General features: G+C 40.1%; 1 protein-coding gene across 1 annotated transcript in view; it reads left to right on the top strand.

The window, feature by feature from the left end:
* LOC143020906 (DNA-dependent protein kinase catalytic subunit-like) overlaps window positions 1-27,111 on the top strand; it is a 98,861-nt gene that overhangs the window by 56,518 nt on the left and 15,232 nt on the right. Inside the window, exons 32-46 of the mRNA XM_076177812.1 lie at window positions 34-175; window positions 387-608; window positions 6,130-6,266; window positions 7,525-7,701; window positions 8,005-8,114; window positions 14,389-14,518; window positions 15,375-15,524; window positions 15,771-15,944; window positions 18,039-18,157; window positions 18,489-18,664; window positions 20,893-21,103; window positions 22,549-22,671; window positions 22,958-23,038; window positions 23,718-23,878; window positions 25,926-26,018. Coding sequence (XP_076033927.1) covers window positions 34-175; window positions 387-608; window positions 6,130-6,266; window positions 7,525-7,701; window positions 8,005-8,114; window positions 14,389-14,518; window positions 15,375-15,524; window positions 15,771-15,944; window positions 18,039-18,157; window positions 18,489-18,664; window positions 20,893-21,103; window positions 22,549-22,671; window positions 22,958-23,038; window positions 23,718-23,878; window positions 25,926-26,018 — 2,206 coding nt within the window. The remainder of the gene's footprint in view (window positions 1-33; window positions 176-386; window positions 609-6,129; window positions 6,267-7,524; window positions 7,702-8,004; window positions 8,115-14,388; window positions 14,519-15,374; window positions 15,525-15,770; window positions 15,945-18,038; window positions 18,158-18,488; window positions 18,665-20,892; window positions 21,104-22,548; window positions 22,672-22,957; window positions 23,039-23,717; window positions 23,879-25,925; window positions 26,019-27,111) is intronic.

Below are 27,111 nucleotides of genomic sequence, written 5' to 3'. Positions count from 1 at the left end.
GTATTTATTGTACTTTAATGCCTCCCATGACAGACTTGATCCTGAAGATATAGTAGGAAGTTTCACTTCCTCAAACCTTGACCAGAATGACTACAATGACCATGATGTGATGCCCAACTTGACTGCCATCATTCATTATATGAAAAACTCAGGAATTCTCCCAGAGTGGAAATCTGTTAGTAAAGGTTTACCAGTACTTGCCTTTTGAAATATATTACTGTTTGTTTATTTTTATTTATTTATTTATTTTTATCTCATTTTATTGATCTTTATAGAGAGATTTATCTTAAGGCATGAAATTGTTTGAGACAACCCTTGCTTTGTGTCTTAGATTTACATTTTGAGTTAAGAACTTCATATGTAACAGTAATATTATACATTTCCAGGAGTCAATGCCAAGTTATGCAGATGTCCCAGCATTTATGAAGCATATAAAAAGCAAATTAGAGGAGAAAGCCCCATGTAATGTCAAATTGTTCCTTCTACGCCTGATCACCAACACAGCGAGTGTATTTGCACCATATGGGCAGCATTTTGTTGCACCCATCCTGAGCTGTATGACAGATTCCACTTTAGGAGATAACATAAATTACTTTTTTTCTGATATTGTAAGTATTTTCTTATGATGTGATTTTTTATAAGTTTATTAGAATTGCAGTGTTTGATATAGGGAGGTACAGTTATAGTGGATGAGCTAGTGAGGTTGTTTATGTGTGTCTGAAGAAGGGGAGAGTGCTGGAGGACTGGAGGAGTGCCTGTATAGCTCTGATTTGCAAAGGAATAGGGGACAAATGTGATTGTAGTAGTTTTAGAGGGATCAGTTTGTTGAGTGTAGTTGGAAAGGCTAATGGGAGGGTTTTGATTGAGAGGAATAGAGGGAGTAATTGGTGAGGAGCAGTGTGGGTTTAGGAAAGGAAGAGGATGCATGGATCAAATTTTTGTGGTAAGGCAGATTTCTGAGAAGGTTTTGGCAAAAAGTTAGGGTGTTTTTTGGGCCAATATGGATTTGGAAGGAAGACCTTTCCTGTTGAGGTAGGACAGGGTGGGACAGAAGATAGGGGTGAATGGAGAATGGTTGTATATGAATGATGCTGTGATGCATGAGTGGGAGGGATTGGGGGATGGGGTGTGAGGGAGTGTGTGAAAAATATATTGATGCAGCCCAAAGGGATTTGTCCTTATCTTCTCCATTTCTGCATGAGGGGATGGAGAGTGGGAGTCGCTGATTTAATGAAGTGGCCTTGCTGTGTCTTGCAAAGTCTTGAAATTTAAGAAGGACAGAAATGAGAAGTTTAAATATGAGATGAAATGTCTGAGAAGTATGGTAGAGGTTACTGGGTTGGATAGAGTGAGAAATGAGGAGGTGAGGAAGAGAACAGGGATAGAAAGGGTGCTGGCAGTTAGGGCTGATGAAAGATTATTGGGATGGTTTGTGCACATGGAAAGAATGTGTGAAGAAAGATTAGTAAAAAAAGTGTTGAAGGCAGAAATGAATTGAATGAACTTGAGGGGATGACTGAGGATGAGATGGATGGATGGAATGAAAGGGGCTTTGACCAAGGAAGAGGGAAGGTAGAGGATAGGGATAAGTGGAGGATGGTTGTGTATGGATGATATTGTTATGCAGCCTGAAGGGATTCCTCCCAATCTTTCTCTATTTTCTGCATGAGGGGATGGGGAGGGGGGTTGCCATGTAAGCAAAGTGGCCCTGCTGTGTACTTACTGTGTCTTGTTGCATTACTTCTGACCTAGACAGTGGGCAGGAGACATGGATGACACTTCATCCAAGAGGAGCTAAGATAAGAGGAAAATTTGGTTGGTGGATGGGAGTGGAATGGTTGTGGGTGGGTGAGTGGCTTGACTTGGCAACCTCCCTTATAAGGGGGAGGAAGCCCTTTGTAGATAACTAGATAGGTTGTTGTTGTTGTTGTTGTTGTCGTTCCCTAGACTGTCTGTCCGAGCAGTCCCGTCTCCTCAAGGAAGGCCACAGCCGAAACTGGGTTTTCCCACAAATCCTTTATAGAGTGTATGTTGTGTTGTTTGCGTGCATGATTGTGTATAATGCAGTCTTCCATTATGTGTTGTATGGTATGGGGTGAAGTGTTACATCCTGGGCAGCTGTTCACAACACGGTCGTCCAGCCTCTTCTGGTAGCTTAGAAGTGCTGGGTGGTGACCGCATCGCAGTCTGGCCAAGTGGACTCTGTCCTTACGTGGGAGAGAGGATTCAGAAGGGTTGATATCAGGGGGTCTGGCATGCAGCAGTGTGTTGTCTTTCAGTGTGCTAATGGAGCGGTGAGTGATATGATTATGAATATGTTTCCGGAGGCTGGTATTTGGTGGTTGTGGAGGAAGAGAAGAGAGTATCTGTGTGTAATAAAGGTCTTTGGGTGTAGTTTTAATGTTTCTTGGTGTGTGTGGGTGTTCTGCTATGTAGTGTAGCGGGTGTGATGTGTTTGTGGTGGCTGCAGCAAGTGTTTGTGTGCCTCTCATGTCGAGGTGGTCCTTGACTTTGAGGACTTTTGTTTCATGGTGTAAATGGTCTGTAGGTGATGTATTTGTGCAGCCTGTAATTGTTTTTAGGGCTTTGTTTTGTATGATTTGAAGGGTGTTGTGGTGTGTCTCACTGAGATTAGGAGCCCATGCAGGACTCGCATAATTCATCACTGAGCGTATGCATTGTTTGTATATTGTTATATTAGTTTCTTTGTTTTGTCCAAATGTTGTTCCTGTGATTGACTTAAGTGCGTTAAGTCTAGGTGTGCATTTGTTTTTTATGTTTGTGAGGTGTTGTTTGAAAGACATGGATGTATCGTATGTTACACCAAGAATTTTCGGTGTGTTTGTGTGTGGTATTAGAGTGTTGTTGATGTAGAGATGAGGTATGTATTTGTGTTCTTTTGTCCAGTTGGTGAGAAGTGTTGCTGTAGATTTGGTTGGAGCTATTTTGAGTCTGTTTGTGATGAACCATGTGTTGAGTGTGTCAAGGTAAGGCTGGATTATTTCTGCAGCTTTGTCTGTGTTACGATGTGTGCATGTGATTGTTATGTCGTCTGCGTAGGAAGAGATTTGTATTTCTGAGGTGTCTGGCGTGGGTAAGTCATGCATGTATAGATTAAATAATGTGGGGGATAGAACTGAGCCCTGTGGTACTCCGTTCTTAATGTTTCTGATGTGCGATGATTGGCCATTATATGACACATGAGCATTCCTGCCTGCCAGATAATTGGCCAGCCATCTTTTGGTGTTATTGTGCATGTCTGTGTTATATATTTTATTTGTTAGGTTGTGGCGGGGGATGGCATCAAAAGCTTTACTAATGTCCAATGTTATAAGAAGTGTTCTGTGGTGGGGCCTATCTGAATTGATGCCATCTAAAATTCTTTGTGTGAGGTTTGTCAGAAGAGTGTTTGTGGAGTGTAGTGGCCTAAAACCGTGTTGTGAGTCAGCAAGGGGAATATATGGTGTGACAAGTTTAAGTATTAGGCGTTCAATGACTTTAGAGGGGGTGCAGAGAAGTGTGATTGGGCGGTGCGATGTTGGGATTGTTGAGTCTTTGTTCGGTTTTGGAATGGTGATTATTTTACCATGCTTCCAGATGTCGGGTATAGTGTTGTGTGAATAGCTGTAGTTTGCAATGTTTGTGAGTGCGTGTATACCTTGTGGTCCAATGTGTTTTAGGTGGATGTTGCTTATGTTATCAGGGCCACAGGCAGATGAGTGCTTGAGACTATGCATTATGAGTTTTGTCTGACTGTCTATGAAGGGTGTATAGTCTGAGTCTGTGGGAAAGTCTTTCTTACGTCGAATGGTGCGTCGGTCGTCAGGGTGAGATGTAAGATGGCTCGTCTGTGCAAAATGACGTATGAGTGCGTTTGCTTGTTGTCTGTTTGAGGGTAGATTATCTGTTGTTGTGATTATTGCTGCGTGAGAGCGTGTAGTGTTAGTGTTGGATAGTGTGATGCTGTTGAGTGTTTTGTACAATTTGCTGGTGTTTGTTTTGTGATCAAGTGTATTGATAAAGTTTTGCCAATTTTGTGTTTTTTGTTCATGTATTTTATTGGCAATCACAGTGTTTAGTGTTTGTATTTGGTCTGCTATGTTTTGAGGGATAGGTGTGGGGGTATCGTGTTTAAGTGTGTCACGTTGTCTGATGAGGCCTTGGATTTCTGGTGTGAAGTTGGGGTTGTGTGATTTTCTGTTGCCTCTAGGGATGTATCTCTTGTCTGCGTTTTGTATGATTGTATTAAAAGCGTGCACAGCATTGTTTATGTTTGTGATTGGTGTACTGTTAAGTGTTTCAAAATGTTGTTCTGTCTCTTCATTAAAGGCTTCCCAGTTAGCTCTCTTGTAATTGGTGTAAGTGTGTCTGTGGCCAGCTGGGGTGCATCTTGTTTTGGTGGTGATGATGATTGGAAGGTGGTCAGAACCAAGGGCTCCGACCACTCTCCATGATGTTGTTGGGGTTAGGCAGGGGGAGCAAAAGGTGATATCAGGAGAGGAGGGAGTGTAGAGGGCTTGGTATGGGATATGTGTATGATTATGCGTGTTGTTCATGATAGTCAATGAGTCGAATTGAGTCTGTATATCAAGCCCTCTGTCTGTGTCAGGGTTGTCGACAAACCAGGCAGACGACTTGGCGTTGAAGTCACCACCCATGATCAGGTTGGGGATTGAGGTTAGTTGGCTGAGTTGAGGTCTGAAGGTGTTTGGAACTGTGGGGGATGATTGGGGGGGAATGTACATGTTAACTATTGTTAGTGTTGAATTGTTGCCTGTGCGGATACGAATGGATTGGGTTTCTGTTGTGTTATCTGTGGTAGGGAGGAGAATTTTGGTTGTGGCACTTGTGTCCACAAAACAGATGGAATGGTGGATCAGGGTGATGAGTCCACCGCCATTGCCGTCAGTCCGGTCTTGTCTGATGGTGGTGTAATTATGAAATGACGGTGTTTTGTGTGAGTGTCTTAATTTTGTTTCTTGTAGAATTGCAATGTGTATGTTGTGTTGTTTAAGAAAGTGTTCAAGTTCATGTTTTTTAGTGTTTATACCGTCAATGTTGTGTTGTAATATGTTGATGTTGTGTGTTTTGTATGTGTTGTATGTTGCCGTTTGGGGTTGAGGTTGGGGTGGTAGTGGGGAAGGTGTAGGATCTGGGTCAGAGGGGGGGAAAGGAGAGATCGGGGACAAAGGAAGGGGAGTACTAATCGGGGGTAAGGGCAAAGGGAAATTGGGAGTGGGTAAGGGTGTTGGCTGTGGTTGGGGAGGTGGGATTGGGGTTACTGGAGGGCAGGTAGAACATGTCCAAGTGTTTGTGTATTGGTTTGTGTCAGCAAGTGTTGTACAAGTGAGGTGGGCCCAGTTTTTGCACATATTGCACTGAACTGAGCCCTTTGTCTGTCTGCTCGAAGTAATGGGTTTAGAGCATGTTGGGCATGTGTATTTTGTGGTGGGCCCAGGATTGCTCTCTACATCTCCGGCTAAAAGTAGAAGAAGAGGGGTGATCGCCGGAAAATGACCCCTCAGTGCAGAAAAAACGTAACATTGTGTGTTGGAAAAAAAAAGGATTGTGGTACTCCCCCAGGTAGGCGTAGCTCCTCCTTGGGGATCGGTGCCATCTGCGTAGAGCTGATGGCCAGGGGTATTTGCTGCTGTTTGGCCCCCAACTCTTGGGGTTGGGGGGTGGTCCCACGACGTAGACGTTGCAGCTCCAGGACCTAGATAGGTAGTTAGGTAGTTAGAATTGCTTTTGCTCTTGACATTGTCATTGCTGTAAACATTGATTACCATTGGTGCTGCTGTTGTTTTGCCTGGGAGCCATGGGTCTCCTATAAGAGGGATCCTAGAGCAATGGAGTGTTAGTCATACAAGGCTATGATCTCTATTTCCATCCCTCCTCATCCCTTTTATATATATATATATATATATATATATATATATATATATATATATATATATATATATATATATATATATATAATTTATTTATTTATCTCGCTTTTTAACAATTTTTACACAACTTTTTTCAACTGAATTTGAGAAAAAATGTGAATATATTTTAAAGAAAAATTAGAGTTTTGTTGTACCTGAACAGGCATGTATTTAGTCATGGATGCTGTCTTTACTTCAGCTCATAATGTTGTTAGAATGGGGACCCCAAGCAATTCCAGAGAATCCCATCTTGGCCTCACGAGTTTTAAAGAGATTGTTCATCAATGCACCTCATACACGTATGGATGTCTTCAAGTACAACCTGGAAATTACGAGGTAAAATATTGCACATATGTCATTGTAGGTTTGGTACAAACCAGTGTCATTTGAGATAGTTATTCCTAGGTCCCTTTCTGAGTTTACTTTTTTAACTTCCTTTGTACCAATTTTATATTGACCCAATATCCTATTTTTGCTTTTTCCAAATTCTATTATACTACATTTCTTAATGTTGAAGTTCACTTCACTCTTCTGACTCCATTTCCAGACTTTGTCCAGGTCTTCTTGAAAAGATTTGCAGTCTTTCTTCATTTTTTTTTTTTATATACCAAGGCTTTTTCCCCCTTCCAAGGGAGGTAGCCACAAAAGGAAAGGCATAAAAACACTCCCACCCATTTCATCCCTAAATACACTCCACACCCCTCCCACCCTTCCTCTCATCTGAGCACCTCCTGGATGACGGGTCATCCCTGAACCCTGCCCACCGCCCTGGGTCAGAAGCAGTGTCGCAAGACACAGTACATCCACAGCAAGGCCGCTTCATTTAATCGGCGACCCCCCCTCTCCGTTCCCCTTTGCATATAAGGAGAGGACGGGGAGAAATCCCTTCGGGCTGCGTCAAAATTTACTCACACATACTACCCCACCCCCCACCCCCCCGCCTATTCCTCCTCATGTCGTCACAACATCATCCATATACAACCATTCTCCACTCACCTCTGTCTTCCGTCCTCTCCCTTCCTTCCTCAACAGACATTCCCCTCTTCCCCAAAGCCCCCTTCACCCCATCCATCCACCTCATCCTAGGACGTCCCCTCATGTTCACTCCCTCCACATCTGCCTTCCATACCTCTTTTACTAGTCTTTCGTCACTCATTCTTTCCATGTGTCCAAACCATCCTAATATTCTTTCATCAACCCTATCTCCCAAATCCTTTTTCACCCCTGTTCTCCTCCTCACCTCCTCATTTCTCACTCTATCTAGCCTAGTAACCCCCACCATACTTCTCAGACACCTCATCTCAAACACATTCAAACTCCTTCTCTCTTCTTCTCTTATGTTCCACGTTTCTGCCCCATACAGTGCTGTTGGCACTTCCTTTATACTTACTCTTTTTAATAGTTTTGCATCATCTGCAAAGAAGTTCATATAACATTCCACGCCTTCATCCACATCATTTATATAAATAGCAAACATTATGTGTGTGTGTGAGAGAGAAGAAGAGAAGAGAGGACCAAATTAAATGATTGATTGATTCAGCCTTGATGAAATGTCAGTACTTTTCACTACTAATTCCCTGACCTTGCCTTAAAGGACTGTAATTGAAAGTTGGAAAAGTGTAGTGGAGGTGCCATATGAAGTGATCTACAGTTTGATGGAGGTCAGGGAAGGGAAGAGCCGAGAAGTGGAAGCTGGATTGCAGCTGCTGGGTGCTGTACTCCATAATGGCTTGTCATCTTACCCATTAGAAAGTGCCATCCATCAGAAGAGGTAACTATTTCATTTGAATACCAATTGGTGGCAGTTTGTTTATTTAAAACTTTAGATTTGCATTGGAACTATTTAATATCGTGCATAATTCTTGACCTAAAAACCTTGCCATATTTATTCATTTATATTTTATTTATTTATTTATTTTTTGCTGTAAAAACAGAAGTTATGGCAAATTAATAATAATAATAAAAAAAATCATCTTTGCGGTTGCCATTTCTATCCATATTGTGCATACCTTTGTGTTTGTTATTTTTACACACACACCTTGAATTTTGATCTCAATTTATTTTCTGTCCATAGATGTGAAGGTGCTATCCTTAGGTTGCTGGGTGAGCGATATGTTAGTCTCTATGGACCAGCAGCAGAGGTTGCTGGACTCATACTGAAGTTGGAGGTAAACAAACAAGGAGGTAAGGGATAGTTTGTTACACAGAGGTGGAATACATGTAGTACTTTATTGTAGAGCCACTCTCCAGTGCAATTAAGTTGATGGCCACATATGCTCTGATGGTGTCTGTACAGTATTCTGTAAAACACACCACAAACACACACAGTTTATACGGCTCAACGGTGCAGTGGTAGTGTTCACAAACATTACCCCAGTGGTCTGAGTTCGAATCCTCCCCAGGGCTGAAATAATTTCATTATCACTGTGCTGTGAACCATTACTCCAACTCTTGTGGGTGGAGAGTTGGCGAGGAGGAATTAAGGTCACAGCATTACCCATAGATCGGTCTTATATGAGCTTTGAGCTCTCATTTGGGAGGGTAATAGCTGTCGATCATGAGTCCAACAAGTGATCCAAGACCATAATAAATCTCACGTACACACACACACACACACACACACACACACACACACACACACACACACACACACACACACTTCAACGAATGGACGGCTTAGAAGACGTTCTGAAGAAAAGTGAAGTCTGTGGATCCCAACGCAAAGAGAAGTGCCTAGTGTTTTTGCAGGGTGGGGGGGAAATTGCTCGTGGAGTAGTGGGAACGTAGGGAAAGAGGAAAAGGGGAGGGATTACTGAGGGAAATGGAAGGAAATGAGGAGGGAGTAGACTTTGACCAGCCAGACAAGCGGAAGGTAAACAAAAGACTTAGCGAGGATCAAATGTCTAATAAAAATGTAAAGATTAGAAGTATAGAGAGGAGCAATACAGAAGAAAGTGACGAGAATATGTTCCAGGGATTTAAAGAGGGTGGGGGGGACACAACCCCCCCCCCCCCCCCCCCCCGACTGATAAGACTAGAGGAGAGAGTTGATAAGGTGATCGAGGACTTGGAGCGTAAGTTAGGTAACGTAGACTCCATTTTTCAAAGAATTGAAAGGTTGGAACAACTAGAGAAGGCTAACAGAAACTTAACTGAAGAAATAGAGGACCTAAAAAGACAGTTAGGAAATGTAAAGGAGGAGAATGAGAAATTGAAGAAGAATAGTAATGAAAACAGAGAGAAACTAGCTACAGAAGCTAAAAATTGGAGAATAACTCAAGAAGGGAATAAGGTTTCATTCACTGACATAGTCAAACAGCAATTGAAAGAACATAATGAAGACTCAGTTATTAAAGTGATGAGACAGAAGGAGAATATAGTAAGAGAATTAGCTGACAAAAAGAAATGTATAATTATATTAGGAATGGAAGAGAAACATAACCCAGATAGAACTGCAAGAATCAAGGAGGAAAATGAAAGAGTAAGCAGTTTATTAAAATTAGTCCAGGAAGATGAACCAGAAATTATAAAGGAAATTGAGGAAAAATTCAGACTCGGAAAATATAGTACAGATAAGACCAGACCAATTAAGATTAAATTCAGGTCACAAACAACAGCAGAGAAAATTCTATCCAAGACAGGGAAACTAGCAACAAATGATCAATATAAAAAGGTATGGATAAAAAGAGAAATGAATAAGGAGGAAAGAGAGGCAGAAAAGCAGAAAAGAATTGAAGCTAAGGCAAAAAACGAGGAAAGAACGGAGTCAGAGAAAGAGAGATTCTATTGGAGAGTAGTGAACATGAAAATAAAGCAGTTCGACATACTAAAGAAAAACATAAGGGAAACAGAGAATACAATGGAAGTGGCAGAAAACTAAGAGTGTCTTACACAAATATAGATGGATTGATAACAGGATTGAATGAACTGAATGATTATTTGAAAGAAAAAGAACCGGACATAATGGGAATTGTAGAAACAAAATTAAAAGGCCCACTACCACCCAACAGTGTAGGACATGATACATACAATTATTGGATTAGAAACAGAGAGAAAAAACAAGGGGGTGGAGTTATGTTCCTGACTAAGAAGGATATAAACGTGAAAGGTGTCATATATGGAAAGAATACAGTAGAGATGATTATGATAGAAGTGGAAGACCGAGATAAGAAGAGCAGAAAATTTGTGATCAATTATGTGCCTCCGAAAACAGCCTCATGGGAGGAGAGTGAACATAAAAGTATGTTAGAGGACACAAAGATAGCATTAACTAAAATAATGGAAGACGGAGGAAGAATAGTTATGATGGGCGACTTTAATTGCAAAGAAATCTGCTGGGAAGAAATGACAGTAAAGAGTGGTGATGACTCATGGGGAAATGCTCTACTTGAGATGATTACTGACCATTCAATGACACAATGGATACAAGAGAACACTAGGTATAGAAATGAAGAAGAACCATCGAGGCTAGACTTAATAATTACATCTGAACCTAGAATAGTGGACAAGATTGAATATAAAACACCAATAGGTAAAAGTGACCACATATTGATTGAACTGGAACTTAATGAAGGAAAATATATGAAAAGAAATGAACAATATAGAAAAGGAAGAATGATGTATGAAAAAACAAACTTTGATAAAATAAGAGAATTCTTCCAACAAGAAAACTGGGAAGAAATATACAAAGAAGAAACAACAGTGGAAGAGAAATGGAATATTTTGACAAAAATTTACAAAAAAGGAGTGGAAAAGTATGTCCCAAGACAAAAACAAGAAAAAGAATATGTAAAATGCTGGTACAACAAAAGTTGTAGGGAGTTAAAGGACAAAAGAGACAAAGCCTGGACCAGATGGAAAAAAGACAGAAGACCTGAAAAATGGAAAATATATACTGGTTATAGAAATGAATATGTACAAAAGTGCAGAGAGGAAAAAAGAAAATATGAAAAAGATGTTATAGAAAAGTGTAAAGATCAACCAAAACTATTCTACAGATTTGTAAACAATAAACTGAAAAACAAACAAGACTTAGAGAAATTAAGACAAGGAGGAGTTGAATACACTGAGGAAATGGAAATGGCAGAAATTATGAACAAACATTTTAAATCAGTGTTTACAAGGGAAAATATACAACCTGAAGAGATTGAGTGGAAGGAAAAAGTCCCCCCTATGGAAGAAATAGAAGTAACAAAGAATGAAATATTGACACACTTGGGTAATTTTGATGTCAGAAAATCGCATGGGCCAGATGAAATAGCAAACTGGATTCTGAAAGACTGCAGGAATGAACTGGCAGACAAAATACATAGCATAATAAGCAGTTCCTTAAAAGAAGGAAAAGTTCCAGAAGATTGGAAAAAAGCAAATATAGTACCTATATATAAAGGAGGAAATAAAGAAGAACCTACCAACTATAGACCAGTCTCTCTAACAAGTACAATAGCAAAAATATGTGAAAGAATTATCAAAAGTAGATGGGTAAAATACTTGGAAAAAAACAACGTACTAAATCCAAGGCAATTTGGATTCAGACAAGGACGATCATGCGTCACCAATTTAATATGTTTCTATTCAAGGCTAATAGATATAATACAAGAAAGAGATGGATGGGCTGATTGTGCATTTCTAGACCTAAAAAAAGCTTTTGACAAAGTACCACATAAGAAGTTGCTTAAGAAATTAGAATATGAAGGAGGAATACAAGGTAAATTGCTAAATTGGATGGAAGACTTTTTGCAAGAAAGAAAAATGAGAGTAGTGATAAGAGATCAGCACTCAAAATGGAATGAAGTAATAAGCGGTGTCCCGCAGGGAACAGTTCTGGCCCCAATAATGTTTGCTATATATATTAATGATATGGATGAAGGAATTGAAAGCTATATGAGCTTCTTTGCAGATGATGCAAAATTACTGAAAAGAGTGAAAACTGAAGAAGATTGTGAATCACTACAGAGAGATCTAAATAAAGTACAAGAATGGAGTAGGAAGTGGGAGATGGAGTTCAATACAAAAAAGTGTAGTATAATGGAATTTGGAAAAAGCAAAAACAGAATAACAGGATCATATAATTTGGGAAAAGAAGGAATAAAAAAAGTAGAAAATGAGAAGGACCTGGGAGTCATTGTTATGAATAATATGTCACCTGAGAAACATATAAATAAGATTTTTGGAGAAACTTATAATTTAATAAGAACAATCAAAGTGGCATTTACATACCTGGATGAAGAAATGGTGAGGAAAATCCTAATCACCCTGATAAGACCAAGATTGGAATATGCAGCAACGATATGGTCACCAAGTACAAAAAAATGTATAAAAAAACTTGAAAGAATACAAAGAGCAATTACAAAACTGGCACCAACACTCTCAAAACTATCATATGAAGAGAGACTAGAAAAACTTAAACTACAGACACTAGAGCAAAGAAGAGAGAGAGGAGATTTGATAGCTATTTACAGAATCATGAAAGGCATAGAAATTACTGATAGAGAGAATCTGATAAAATGGGATGACAGAAATACAAGAGGACACGGAAAGAAAATAAAAAAAGACAGCTATAGAAGAGATTTTAAAAAGAACAGCTTTCCTCACAGAGCAATAGACAGTTGGAACAAGTTAGATGAGAAAGTGGTGTGTGCAAAAACAATACATGAATTTAAAAATAGTTTAGATAAAATGAGATATGAAGACGGGACCCCACGAGCATAGCTCCCCTTCCCGTAAAATACAACTAGGTAAATACACACACACACACACTCTTATGTGGAATAGTTTAGAAGGTGATATAGCCCAAGCTCAAACAATACATGAGTTCAAATCTAAATATGATCATTGGAAATCAGAGATGTAGATTAAATTGGAACCATACATGAATTTGAATCTATGTATGTTAGAAAATGTTAGAAAATTAGAGACCAGTTTCCCTTACAAGCACAGTAACCAAAATTTGTGAAAAAGTTATAAAAAGTAGATGGATAAAACATCTGGAGGAGAACATTATACTAAATCTTAGACAATTCAGATTTAGACAGGGAAGATCATGTGCTACAAATTTGATCTGTTTTTATTTAAGTCTACTAGACATAATACAGGAAAGGGACACATGGGCTGATTGTGTTTTTCTATATCTACAAAAAGCTTTTGACAAAGTCCCACACAAAAAACTATTAAGAAAACTAGAAACCATAGGAGGGATACAAGGTAAACTACTGAAATGGATGGAGGACTTTTTGCATGGAAGAAAAATGAGGGTAGTGCTCAGAGATAAGAGTTCTTGGGAAGAGGTGATTAGTGGAGTTCCACAAGGATCACTATTGGATCCAATAATGTTTGCTATTTATGTGAATGACATGGATGAGGGTGTGGAATGTTACATGAGTTTCTTTGCAGATGACACAAAACTGTTAAAGAAAGTGAGTACTGAAATAGACTGTGACTCACTGCAGAGATATCTGAACAGAGTTTGGAAATGAAGTCAGAAGTGGGAAGTGGACTTCAACATTAAGAAGTATAGCATAAAGGAATTTGGAAAAGTAAAAAAAGTATGTCAGGACAATATAAAATTGGTGCAAAGGAAGTAAAGACTTGGGAGTAATCATCACAAAGGATACCCCTGACAAACAGATAAACAAAATTGTCAGTGAAACCTATAACTTGCTAAGATCAATAAAAGTGGCTTTTACTTGGATGAAGAAATGGTAAAGAAAATATTAGTCACACTGATAAGGCCTAAATTGGAGTATGCAGCGACACTATGGTCACCCAGTACTAAAAAGAATATAAAGAAAATTGAGAGAATCCAGAGAGCAACTACAAAGATGGCCCTATTATTCAGAAATGTCATATGAAGAAAGATTGTCAAAATTAGAACTACCAACTCTGGAACATAGAAGAGAAAGAGGTGACTTATTGTCCATCTACAGAATTATGAAAGGTATAGAAGTCCTTGATAGAGATGACCTACTAAATTGGGATAAGAGAAACACAAGAGGACATGGAAAGAAACTTAAAAAGGACAGTTATAGAAGAGACCTGAAAAGAATAGCTTTCCCCACAGAATGGTGAATGTATGGAACATACTATATGAAATAATAGTGTGCACAAAAACACTACTCAAATTTAATAGCCAATTAGATATGGCAAGGTACAGAGACAGGACACCACAAGCTTACCTCCCCTTCCTGTAAGATACAACTAGGTAAATACATACACACTCTTATATATACATGCAGTTTGAATATGTGGCCTGGCCCATTCTGTATTGATACTGTCTTAATGACAGATGATTCCTTGAGTGCAGGCGTGCTAATGTGGTTCTTGGTGTGGGAAAGCTTTTCTTTGTGGGACTTATCTGGGGTTGTTGGAGTATTGTTGGAGTGTGGTGGTCTTTGTTGAAGGTCTTGTTGAGTTAATTTGTGTTCACCTTAGAGCTATGATACAATTTGTCTGTCAACAGATGAGGCTGTTTCTGGAGGTTTTGCTGATCAAGTTGTGCAGAAACTTCTGGATCAGACTCGTCAGCATCACAACCAAGCTATAACCAGCATTTACAACATCCACAAACATTGTCCTGCCATGGTGAAAAGGTCAGATAATAAATGATAGTTTATAAATCATAAGTACTATTATTTTTTTTTTCCCCAACTTAATTTTAACAAAAAATATTATTATAATTAACCACTTCCATACGGTGACGCCTACTTAGGCATCATGAGGAGCAAGTGGGTACGTGATGATGCCAACGTCGGCGTCTTGATTATATTTATTGTAGTCGTACCTGCGTGACCCTCATTCTCTCTAAACTGGCTTCATCATATTTTCTATGGTTATCAAAATTCACGGGTGAAAGAGAACGAACGATTGAGCAGTGACTTTATTTTTTATAATGCGATTATTATGACGCAACATCGCACGCCTGGCAGCTAATGCTGCTAGACGTGCGATGTGCCCCAGAGTGAAGAGGTCGTGCTAGACATATGTCCCCATATGTATAATGGGTTTAGATGGGTAATGGATGAAATAGCATGGCACTTTAAGTTACATGCAACTTGTGTCAGTTTGTTTCAAGTCCCCCAATGTAGCTGCAGGGAAGTAGTGTGTGGTGTGTGTGAGGGTTGCCATATAATGAAATAGTTTGTGTAAACCAATACTGGCTATTGGGCCCTGCTGTGGAAATGTGTCTTAGCATATTGTCTCAGATTGAAGCTGAGTGGCAGGGGACAGGGATGACAAGGAGCTCAAATGAAAGTGATAACTAATGGGATTTTGGATGGGTGTATGTTTTGACTCCACCACTAAATCCCCCCCATATAAGGTGGGGAAAGGCCTTTCGATAAATGTATGAATTCATGGTTTAGTGTATTGGAGATATATAATTACCTTTGGAATTGATTGGTTCATATTTTATTCATTTTCTCATGTTTGTATTTGTTCATGTAACAGGTTCATCAACAAATTACTTCTGCTTCTGCCAACACTGTATGGGAGCTACCAAGCTGATGTGCTGCGTTGTCTAGTGTCATATGCTTCATCATTGGAAGATGTGTATGCCCACCTGAAGGAACAAAATCTTCTCGAAGTACTAAGAAGAAAGTGAGTTGGCCACACATTTTTGTATTTAAGTAATCTCAAATATGATAGGAAGTGGGTGATGAATGGGTGTAGGGTGGCTTTGACTTGGTCACCCCTCATAAGGGGGAAAAGGCCTTTTTCTATATATGTTTGTTTCTTGAAAATGAAGTAGCAGTTTCATAATAGAGATCCGCATATGGAAGTCTTTTCAAAAGTTATTTCTTAGTATTACTAAAAGGATGATGATTATGGTCATATAACTTTCAGGGAACCTTCTACCCAGTTGGTATCCTTGGAACTAGTGGATGCTGTAATGCTAAGACTCGCCCCAAAACATCTTATGGAGTTCCTTCCAGGCATTGTAGATTTTGTTGGTCATCCCACTCCAAAATGCAGAGAATTAATGTACCAGATCCTCTTTAAAGTGTATGACAAGTACAGGTAAATATATTGAGTGGTTGTTCATTGATGTTTCTTGGATAAAATTTATAAGTTACTGTCTTGCTACATTGCTTTTGGCTGAGCAGTGTGACAGGGGGCAGGGATGACATTTCATCAACAAGGTGCTAAGATCAGGGCCCCAACAAGGGGAGGGGCAGGGGGGCAGTGCTCCGAGGCAGCACGTTTTTTTTGGGGGGCAGCACTTTTGATGAAAAGAAGGTAAAGCAAATTCCCCATAATGTACTTTTAATGCATGATTTATTTATCATGAGTTGTGTGTATGAATGATGTGTGTATAAACATTTTGTGGGTGAATGTTACATGTGAATCGTGCTAGTGACCATCAGATGTGGAGGGTAGTGGTGGTGTGTGTGGGGGGGGTGGCACTTTTCGACTTGGCCCGGGGCGGCACTTACCCATGTCAGGGCCCTGGCTAAGATGAGAGGGACAACAAATGGATTTTAGTTGTTGAGTGTGGATTGGGTGTAGGGTGGATATGTGCTTTGACTCAGCCACCCCCTTATAAGGGGGAAAAGGCCTTTTAGTCAATCAATTGCCCTTAGTTTAACTGCTTTTTAGTACATGTACAGATGAGTACATGTACTCCATCATTCCAGTGGCTGCACTTTTCCCCTACCTTTGGAATCAAATTATATTTTCCCCATAACACCCAAACACTCAATCTTTAACCATGGTTCTTTTTTTCTGGAGAAACTTTGGATTGATGTATATATTATGTTCCTCTGAGACTGTTTCTGTATCATCTTACAGTAGTAGAAGAAGGGGAGCAATCACCAACTGTCATCTCCACTTATGTGAAAAGGTGGCAGATATATCACAGTTGATAGATCTTGGGGCTGGTCTGAAGACCAGGTTCAGCCTTTCAGGGCTGCAACTCTCAGTAGTGGTAAGGGTGTTGATAGGTTGTGAAGACAGGCAACAGGAAGATTATTCTGACAGACATCTGTTTCACACAACCACCACTTGCAGGTACCTGGCATTAGTCCCCAAGTTTCACTAATTGAAAAATACACAACCTCACAGCAGCTAGTAATAGTCATCGGAACCTCCCAAAAAATCTTTGGGAAGAAATTTTGGACTGTTGTATCAGTGTGGGACTGTCTCCTTGTTAATCACTTCAGTATGAGTCAAATTATCGCACGCAGCATCGGTTGTCAATTGTACGATGCATCACACTACTTGCATTATAAAATATAAAGTCACTGTTGTATTACTCATTCTCTTTTACTCTGAGTAAAAATAATCACTTTTTTTTTTTCTATAAGGTGTTTATTATTACTTCTCCTTTTCTGCATGAAGGGACAGAGAGGGGGGTCGCCAAATTTGTGAATTGGCCTTGCTGTGGATGTGCTGTGTCTTGCAACACTGCTTCTGACCTAGGGCAATGGACAGGATGCAGGGATGACCCGTCATCCAGGAGGTGCCAAGATGTGAGGGAGGGAAGAAGATGGAGGGGAGTGGAGTATGTAGAGGGAATGGAATGGGTGGGAGTGGTTTCTATGCCTTTTTCTTTTGGCTATCTCCCGTGTTAGTGGGAAAAAAGCCTTTGGTATATGTATGTATGTAATAATAAACACAGAAAACATGATCAAACCAGTTCACAGAATCTGGAAATAACTCGTGTATAACTACAAAAAATATATAATCAAGATGCCAATGCCGGCATCCTTGTGTACCCAGTCACACCTCATCACGCCTACATAGGCGTCATCGTACTGAAGAGGTTAACAGGTGAAAGTTGCAGTTGCCGGCTGTCAACTCGCTACACATGAAAAAGTGTAACAAATACAGCTGAGATTGATAGAGATCTTTGGCCCAGTCCAGAGACTGTGTGCCAGCCCCTCAGGGCTGCACCTCCTGATGGAGGTAAGGGGGTTGACAAGTTATGAAAATGTCTGCTTTGCTGTCTATCTTGCAGGACCACCACATGGAGATACCTGTCATTGGTTTCTGAAAGGGACAAGTGCCATGGTAATGTAAGGGGTGAGGATATTTCACACTCGTGGTTACTTCCCCCATGTTGTAGATAATAGTGTACATATTGGGAAAAAGTAATTACATTAACCATTACAGTTGTGAGACTGAGGGTGAAAGCTTACACATTGCTCAAGAATCAAGAACAACACTACTCCGTGGCACAACAGACAAGGACGCAGCCCTGAGGCAGACTGTCTTGAACTACTGGACTAATAGTAAGATTTACTTGCCAGATTGTTGTGTCTTCCCTTTTTTAATTCAGCTTTCAGGACCTACAGTGGTTGAGTTGTGCCTCATTGCACTGTTTGACTCATGCAGTGGAACAGGGCTAGTTGACACTTCATCCTCAAAATACCAAGATAGTGAGACTGGGCCTTTTGGTTTAGATGTGCTTTAATTTTGCCAACCTTCTCGCAAAGCAATCCTGTGTCTTGCTGCTTTGATTCTGACCCAGACAATGAGTCAGGGATAGGTCTATTATGTTTTGGTACTTTTTATATTGGATGGGGAATTCTTGAACATGATTGTTTGCATTGTTGTTTACAGGAACTCCAGGCACTTTACCAGAACGTCTTCTTTATATTCTGAAGGAGATGTATAGTGCAGACATTGAGGATTCATTCTTGCAACTAGCAACATATATACTTATGGAAGCAACCCAGTCAAGCCCTGACTATACTCTGCCCATGTTTACAAAACCTTTGACAGACTGCAAGTTTAGGGTGAGAATTTAAGGAACTTTATTCATTATTTATAGATGGAGCAAGTTGGCTAGACAAGGGAAAAGAGAGTCCTCACAAATTTTACTCCCATTCCTTTCACTCTTTCCCACAAACCAGTTGTAGGTCCTGTCTGTTTATTTAACATTGTGGCCACTCCTTGGCTTTTTTCCCAAGATCTTGGGATTTTTGCCATCATCTTGGAATCTTGGATATAAATGGTAAAAAATGAACAAATATTGGCAAAAAAAATCCAAGATTTGTTAATTTTTTACCCTTTATATCCAATATTCCAATATGATGACAAAAATCCCAAGATCTTGGGAAAAAAGCTAAGGAGTGGCCACATTGTTGAAGGATGTTCTCGACACTTAACCTATGCATTACTGAAGGCTCATCTCCAATGCACACTTCTCATGGAACAGATGTTGGCTTTTGTGTATACATTCTTTTCCAATTCACTTAGTCATGTAGACATTTTCACTTGTATGACTGTGTTCTTTTGGTTTCATTCATCCCCATCCATTCACCTTCTTCTTGGTGTACCTTCTGATGTCACTCATAACTGTCATTTTGTGTGACCTCTGAGGATACTTTCTGCTCATTCTCATAACAGGACTGTACCACTTCAGGTTGGCCTGTACTATTCTCTCCCAATCACCTCACAGATTCTATCATTCCTTTCTCAGATTTCCCACCATATTTTAATTTATTTACAAATTCTATCATTCCTTTCTTACTTTGGATGCTTATTGGCTGAGTGGGTTAGAGTGTCACTACTTGCATTAGAGGTCAAAGTGACAGCAGTTTGAACCCTACCACTGAGTTAGACCAAGGGCAAGGTTCATTAAACCCCACATTACAAAGTCTTCTGTAAGGGGCACCATCCTAGCCTCCTGATAGGGGGAGTTTGCAATATTAAACTGAATCATCATCCTTTTGTACAAGTAGGCCTACCACCATATTCCAGTTTCTTAACAAATTCTCTCTCTCTCTCTCTCTTTCTCTTTATTATTTCATATTTTTATTATTATTATTTATTTTATTATTGGATTAAGGAAGTTGGTGACAGAGTTGGGAGAGTGTGTGAAAGAAGAAAGTTGAAGATAAATGTGGGTAAAAGTAAGGTGATGAGATGTACAAGGGGTGAAAGTGGCAGCAGACTGGAAGTGAGCATTAAGAGAAAGTGACTGGAGGAAGTGGATTGTTTTAGATACTTGGGTGCAAATGTGGTAGGAAAGGGTGGAGTGGAGGTGGAGGTAGAATGTAGATTGAGAGAAACAAGTAAATGCCTTGGTGGATTAAAAAGTGTAATGAGGAATAGACATTTGGGAATGGATGCGAAGAGGAGACTGTATGAAGGATTGATTGTGCCAACAGCACTGTATGGGGCAGAAACATGGAACATAAGAGAGGAGTTTGAGATGAGGTGTCTGAGAAGTAAGATGGGGGTTACTAGGCTAGATAGATTGAGAAACGAGGAGGTGAGGAGGAGGAGAACAGGGGTGGTAAGGGAGTTGGGAGATAGGGTTGATGAAAGAGTATTAGGATGGTTTGGACACATGGAAAGAATGAGTGAAGAAAGACTAGTAAAAGAGGTATGGAAGGCAGATGTGGAGGGAGTGAACATGAGGGGGCAACCTAGGATGAGATGGATGGATGGGGTGAAGGGGGCTTTGGGGAAGAGGGGAATGTCTGTTGAGGAAGGACGGGAGAGGACAGAAGACGGGTGAATGGAGAATGGTTGTATATGGATGATGTTGTGATGCATGAGGTGGAATGGACGGGGGGATGGGGGGTGAGGTAGTATGTGTGAGAAAAATTTGTCGCAGCCCAAAGGGATTTCTCCCTGTCTTCTCCTTTTCTGCATGGGGGGACAGAGAGGAGGGTCGCCGATTGAATGAAGCAGCCTTGCTGTGGATGTGCTGTATCTTACAACACTGCCTCTGACCCAGGGCAGTGGACAAGATGGAGGGATCCCGTCATCCAGGAGTTGGCAAGATAAGAGGGAGGGTGGAGGGGAGTGGAGTGTATTCAGGGATGGAATGGGTGGGAATGACTTTTATGTCTTTTTCTTTTTGGTTACCTTCCTTGTAAGGGAGCCTTGGTATATGTATGTATGTATTATTGATATTATTATTATTGATGATAATAATAATAATAATATTAATAATGATATTTAATGATGATAAATAGTAATAATAATAATAATAAAAAAAATTGTCTTTCAGGAATTTAAAGTGAGTGGTTCCTGGCAAGCACGGCATGCCTCTATGATGCCGTTGTTTGTAGAGACCCAGCAGGCTGAATCTTCAGGCTCAACATCCCTTACATCACTGATATCAATGACCCAAGGGGAAGATATGGATGTGGAGGATGGTGGAGGCCGTAGATATGTGGAGGCAACTCAGGCCAACATGTTTCCTGCCACACAGCAGCAAGGTAATATTTTATTTCATTTATTTATCATAGCATGTTTACATGTATGTTTTATTTACATAAATGTTACATGCTGCCGATCTTTTCCTTTTTACTCTTATCTGTACCATATCCATGCACATTAAAAGACCCAAACCTTAAGGTTTTTGGGTGGAAAACTCCTCCCAGACTCTCTTATGCCTTTGTTTTTAGGAATATCTCCTTTGTGGCTAGAGAGAGCAGGATGCCTAGTCCTATCCCCATCCCATTTTTGTCGCCTTTCACGACTCAAGTGGGTACACTCGCTGGCAGAATTTTACTCCCCTACCACAGGGTTCAGCAAAAAAGGAAATGTATATTCAGAGAAGTGGTACAGGACAGTATTAAGACTGGGGGACAACATAACGGAGGGGCAGTTACAGTATAATAAAGTATCATCATTTCTCTCTGAAAAGATATTTCCTCTATCACAAACAAAATTATGTCTGGCTCTGGTCTGAAGGGGTTCCCCTACGTACCCTATATCCTAAAGTATCAGCTGCCCCAACAGAGCCCCTCTATGTCCCTAAAGTATTAGCTGCATACTATTGGACAATTTTAACCTCACAGTATCATGCAGTCAATACCCCAGATGGGGTATTGGAAGGAAATTAAGATGTTTTGGAAGAAAATTAAGAGAGGAAGAGGAGGTAATCTAATACTGTATGGATGGGGTAAAAGGGGCATTGGGAAAAAGGGGGATGCATGAGAACAAAAGGCAAAAGATTTGTGTGAGTTTGTGAGAAAAAAATGGATGTATTTGTACTGACTGAAACTAAACTGAAAGGGAAAGGGGATTCTCAGGTCGGAAATGTGGCCAGGAGTAGCAACAAAGAGAGCGAGGGAATTATAAGAAGCGTAAATGTGTGAGTAAAGAGAAGAAAGTATCATCAAAGATGATATGTGAGAAAGTGATATTACCTAAGGAGTTTTGTGAGTGTATATGACCTGGTAGTGAGAAAAATGAGGGGAGAGAAATAGTTTGTAATAATTTAAAGGAGTGTGGTAAGTTTTGGAAGGAATATGAAAGGAGTGGTGTTGGGAGAATTAAGTTCTAGAGTAGATGAGCTAGTAGCTGGACTATTAGGAAATATAGTGTTCTAGGAATAATTGAAAATAAGAGAAAATGATGGAGACTTGTATCACAAGGGAAATGATTATAGTGACCACATTGAAGAATGATGTATACATGGGCTAGGATTGGGGGTGTGGTAGTTGTGAAGGCATTAATGAAGTATGTAGTGGTACCCAGAAGGAGGATTGGAAGAATTCTGGGGATGAATGCATTTAGGGGAGAGAGTGTAGGAGTGATTGATCATTATTTGGTGGAATGGAGATAGTAAGTGGAGGAACAGTGGAGAATAGGGTAAGTAGAATGTCCTAACCAGATGACTGATGCACTACCGTTCACATTTTGACTTTATACCTAGCTGGTGGTGCATACAACTGGGTGACTGGATCTACATTTGATACCACTATTGCCGACATGGAGTTTGAAGCGACCCACACTGGAGGGCAGTCTACTTCAGGACTTTTCAGTTTTGGCAGCAAAGGTTAGGCAAATATAAATATGCAATCATCTACTTAGGGTATCCATGTTTTGGCTACCTCCTTTATAAGGATGGGAAGAAGCCTATTCATGCATTGATTATATTTTCCATGTGAAAGTTATTTATTGTCATTATATGCATTTATCCCTCATACCCATTGTATCCATGGTGATTAATCACATTTTTAGTTGAGAAAAAAAAAATGAAACCAAAATAAAACCTGTAGATTGATCTTGAGGCATGTGAAATTTTAATTGTAGAACTTTTTTCTATTTGATCACTTGTGCAGGTGGTGATGGCGGCAGTAAGAGAAGCCCAGCAGGGCTAGGAAAGAGCAAACTCAGGCCTGTTGATCAGCCAGATGGTGCAGGTGTGTATTGCACACATTTCATGAAAATGCTATTTATACTCCCAGGTGCACAAACTAATGTAAGAAATCAAGCCAATATATACAGTTTAACCATAGGTTGGTAGACCTCTTGATAGCAGCATGCATGCTCATGTTAATCCTTTCAGGTTGCTGGGAGTCATTAAAAAAAAAAAAAAAAAAAATACTACATTATGCATTGATCTTACATATGTTTATTTGTGTTTTACTCTGAGTCCTCATCGGAAGGCTTCCTTTTATCATATATTACTGAATTTGGTCTCCTTTTTAGTAAATCTAAAAAAGGCAAGGGAACTAATACTTAGACTCTGGACCAGGTGCAAGATCTCTTGATATAACTTTGTACATCACCTTTGCACATCAGGAGAGCTGACAACCAGCTTGTTTACCCCCACTGTTTTGGTATATGACAGTGCATCCCCCATATCCCTCCACCCACTTCAGAAATTGACTGAGCATACAAGAAAACTCTCTTCAAGCAGCGTCATTTTCTCATACAATGAGCCCATCCCCCCCAAGGACCCGAGTGTGTGACCCTTTGGAGATATGCCTATTCGTTTGGGAACCACAGATAGAGTCAAGTGGGTAATTGATAGATTGATGTTTGCTTTTGCATTTTCATGTTCCAAAACTATTTCTTTGATATTCTTGTGCTCTAAAGATAAGAGTGAAAATGCAGTTAAGTCCAAGTTGTTGCGCCGAAGGTTCACAAGAAATCAAGATAGAGAAAAGGAGCACATTTACTTTGCCAAAAGGGAGGAGCAGAGACGAAAACTTCGAGACAAGTTGGAAGAAGAAAGAAAGCTAAGGAGAGAAGCCCAGGTAAGCATATTTTAACCTTTAGATTAAGGGTTACACTTGAGTTTGATTAATAACATCGTCAGATTACCTGGCAATGCACATGACAAAATTTGTAACATAAAACAATTGGTTGAGGAGGTTTAGTTTTAACTACTCTGTTTGGGCCAGGAGGGTGGAGGGTGGAGGGGAGTGGAATATGTAGGGAATGGAATGGGTGGGAGTAGTTTCTATGCCTTTTTCTATTTGGCTACCCACTGTGTAAGGGGGGAAAAAACCTTTGGTATATGTATGTACGTATGTTAGGACCAGTCCTCACTTCACTCATTAACGATCAGGTATCACTCCTCAGCTGATTACAATTGCCTGGCATTAGCCAGAACCAAGTTTTTAAATGGGATGGAGTGATGGGACAAGTATCCTGCTTTCTGTATGTTTATCCTACAAAAAGTCAAGGCATAAGAGATGGGTAGGGGTTATGCCTTGGCTGGCAACCTCCCTTGTAAGAAGGAACAAACATTTTGTTATATACTGTAGATAGAAGTCTTTAAAGGTGACACAGGGGTTGTATCCTAGCCTCCTGATAAGGGGGAGTTTCGTGATGTTAAACCAAAACATCATCATTTATGTATTTACTTGTTTAGCCCGAGAAAGGATTTTGCCCCGTCTTCTCCTTTTCTGCATGAGAAGATGGAGAGGTGGGGGTCACCGATTTAATGAAGCGGTCTTGCTGTGGATGTGCTGTGTCTTGCGACACTGCTTGTGACCCAGGGCAGTGGGCAAGATGCAGGGATGACCTGTCATCCAGGAGGTGCCAAGATAAGAGGGAGGTAGGGGTTGGAGGGGAGTGTCTTTGTAGGGTATGCTGGTGGGAGGAGTTGCCAAATATCTCCTTAAACACAACTCTATAGCAAAAAACGAAATAGCCATAGAAATGTTTACGCTATTTCAATATAATGTTTTTTTATGCAGTGAGTTGCCAGAGGTTGCCAATATTTTATCTATTTTATTCTGTATAAAAAAATAGCTGTGGATGTGCTGTGTCTAGCGACACTGCTTCTGACCCAGGGCAGTGGACAGGATGCAGGGATGACCCATCATCCAGGAGGTGCCAAGATAAGAGGGAGGGAGGAGGGTGGAGGGGAGTGGAATATATAGGAAATGGAACGGGTGGGAGTGGTTTCCATGCCTTTTTCTTTTTGGTTACCCTCCATGTAGGGGGAAAAAGCCTTTGGTATATGTATGTATGAAAAAATAGAAACGAAATACAGCTGTATAACTTTGTATGAGTGTTACCACCATCATAGAGATTCTTTTGAAATGTTTACCTAAAATTCGCTCATGTACCAGAATTTTTCGAATGATCACTGGCGATGCTACCTTAACCCCTTCAATACGAGCCAAAATCTCGCAGGCAGCATTAGCTGCCAGACGTGCGATGTTGTGTCATAATACTCGCATTATAAAAAATAAAGTCACCGCTGCTGTATTAATCATTTTCTCTTTCACCCGTGAATTTTGATAACCATAGAAAATATGATGAAGCCAGTTTACAGAGTATGGGGGTCTCACAGGCACAACTACAATAAATATGATCAAGATGCCGACGTCGGCATCCTTGTGCACCCACTTGCTCCTCATGACGCCTACGTTGGCGTCACCGTATGGAAGAGGTTAGGGATATAAAATAAATTAGAGCTGTACATGAACTTGTGGCTAGACTCAATAAATTGGATAGTATTAGAGAGGACCTAATGAGTATTGCTGTTTTCCTGTATATACTACAATTAGGGAAATACATATATCAAAAGATCCTCTTTCTTCTTCTTCTTCTTCTTCCTCTTCTTCTTCTTCTTCTTCCATCCTTCCTTCCTTCCTTCCTTCCTTCCTTCCTTCTAAGAGGGGAGGTCCATCCAAAGTATACAAATTTTTGAAGAACTATTTTTTCCATTAGTTTTTATAAAGTGTAGAAGAGCAAAATGAGTGTTTGATATTGGTAACTCCTGTGTTAACTGGAGGTATATAAGCATGAAAAATAATAATAATTTCCTAATACTATATCTTATTGCAGGTAACAATGCACCGGAAGTATCGCATTGGGGAGCTGCCTGATATCGAGATTCCCCATCAAGCTCTTATTGCTCCACTGCAAGTTCTAGCCCAGGTACTCAAATATATGATAGTATAATAATTGGATGCTTACTGGCTGAGTAGGACAGGGCATTGCTATGTGTCGCAGAAGCCAAGGTGTTGGCAGTTTGAGACCTGCCATTGGTGAGGTGAATCAAGGGCATGGTTCATTTAATTCCACATTACAAAGTCCTCTGTAAAGGAGCACTATCCTAGCCTTATGATATGGGGAGTTTTGCAACATTAAACCAAATCATCATCATCATTATTATAATAATTAAACCTTTTGGATGGGGAAAACCTTTCAGCAGGACAGAATGGTCTAGCATCAGCATTTATGGACTTAGAGACAGTGCATGACTGGATTAATAAAGTTGTGGAGCATGTTGTAAATGTGTATGTGGTTTATTAATGAGAGAATGAAGTTGAGGGGTTTAGCCTTTAGGGTAGCAGGTGTGGAAGGTGGTAGGTAGATGTTTGTAATGTAAGTTGTTTTCTTTAGCTGTTTGAATTGTTATAATTTCCGTTGTGATCTAGTAGTGATTATTAGTTGTTACAGACAGCTATGTTATGCATTTAGTGTTATGAGTCCACCACTGTAATGAGTGTTGTCATCCCTGACTGTGATGTATTCAGCGAATGTAGATAGTATGAATTCAGTTGTTAGTTTTGTTTTTAGTACAAGTGCTATGTGTATGTAATGTTTTTATAGGAATTGAAGCAGCCCTGTTTGTATGCTGTTGATATTTATAGTATGTTTTTTATGTTTCCAGCTGGGGTATTTGATGCATGTTTTTGTGGGGTTAAAAGCTGCTCAATAGCATGCAGATGGTACTTTAGGGTATATATGGGGTGCCCCTATAGACCAGAGCCACACATAATTTTGTCTGTGATAGAGGAAAGCTTTATTCATAGAGCAATGATGATACTTTAACATACTGTGACTGTTCCTCCATTATGTTGTCCCCCCACTTTTAATACTGTCCTGTACCACTTCTCTGAATATTCAATCCTGTGGTAGAGGAGAAGAATACTGCCACCAAATGTTCCCACTGAAGTTGTAAAAGGTGACAAAAATGGGCAGCTTAATCTCTGTAGCCCCAAAGGGAGCATTCCTTAAAAAAGAA

This window comes from Oratosquilla oratoria, chromosome 41 (assembly GCF_046742065.1).
Source record: "Oratosquilla oratoria isolate Oo_2021 chromosome 41, ASM4674206v1, whole genome shotgun sequence".
Lineage (NCBI taxonomy): Eukaryota > Metazoa > Arthropoda > Malacostraca > Stomatopoda > Squillidae > Oratosquilla > Oratosquilla oratoria.
Note: the sequence above shows the minus strand (reverse complement) of the source record. Positions and strands in the feature narration are given on the sequence as shown.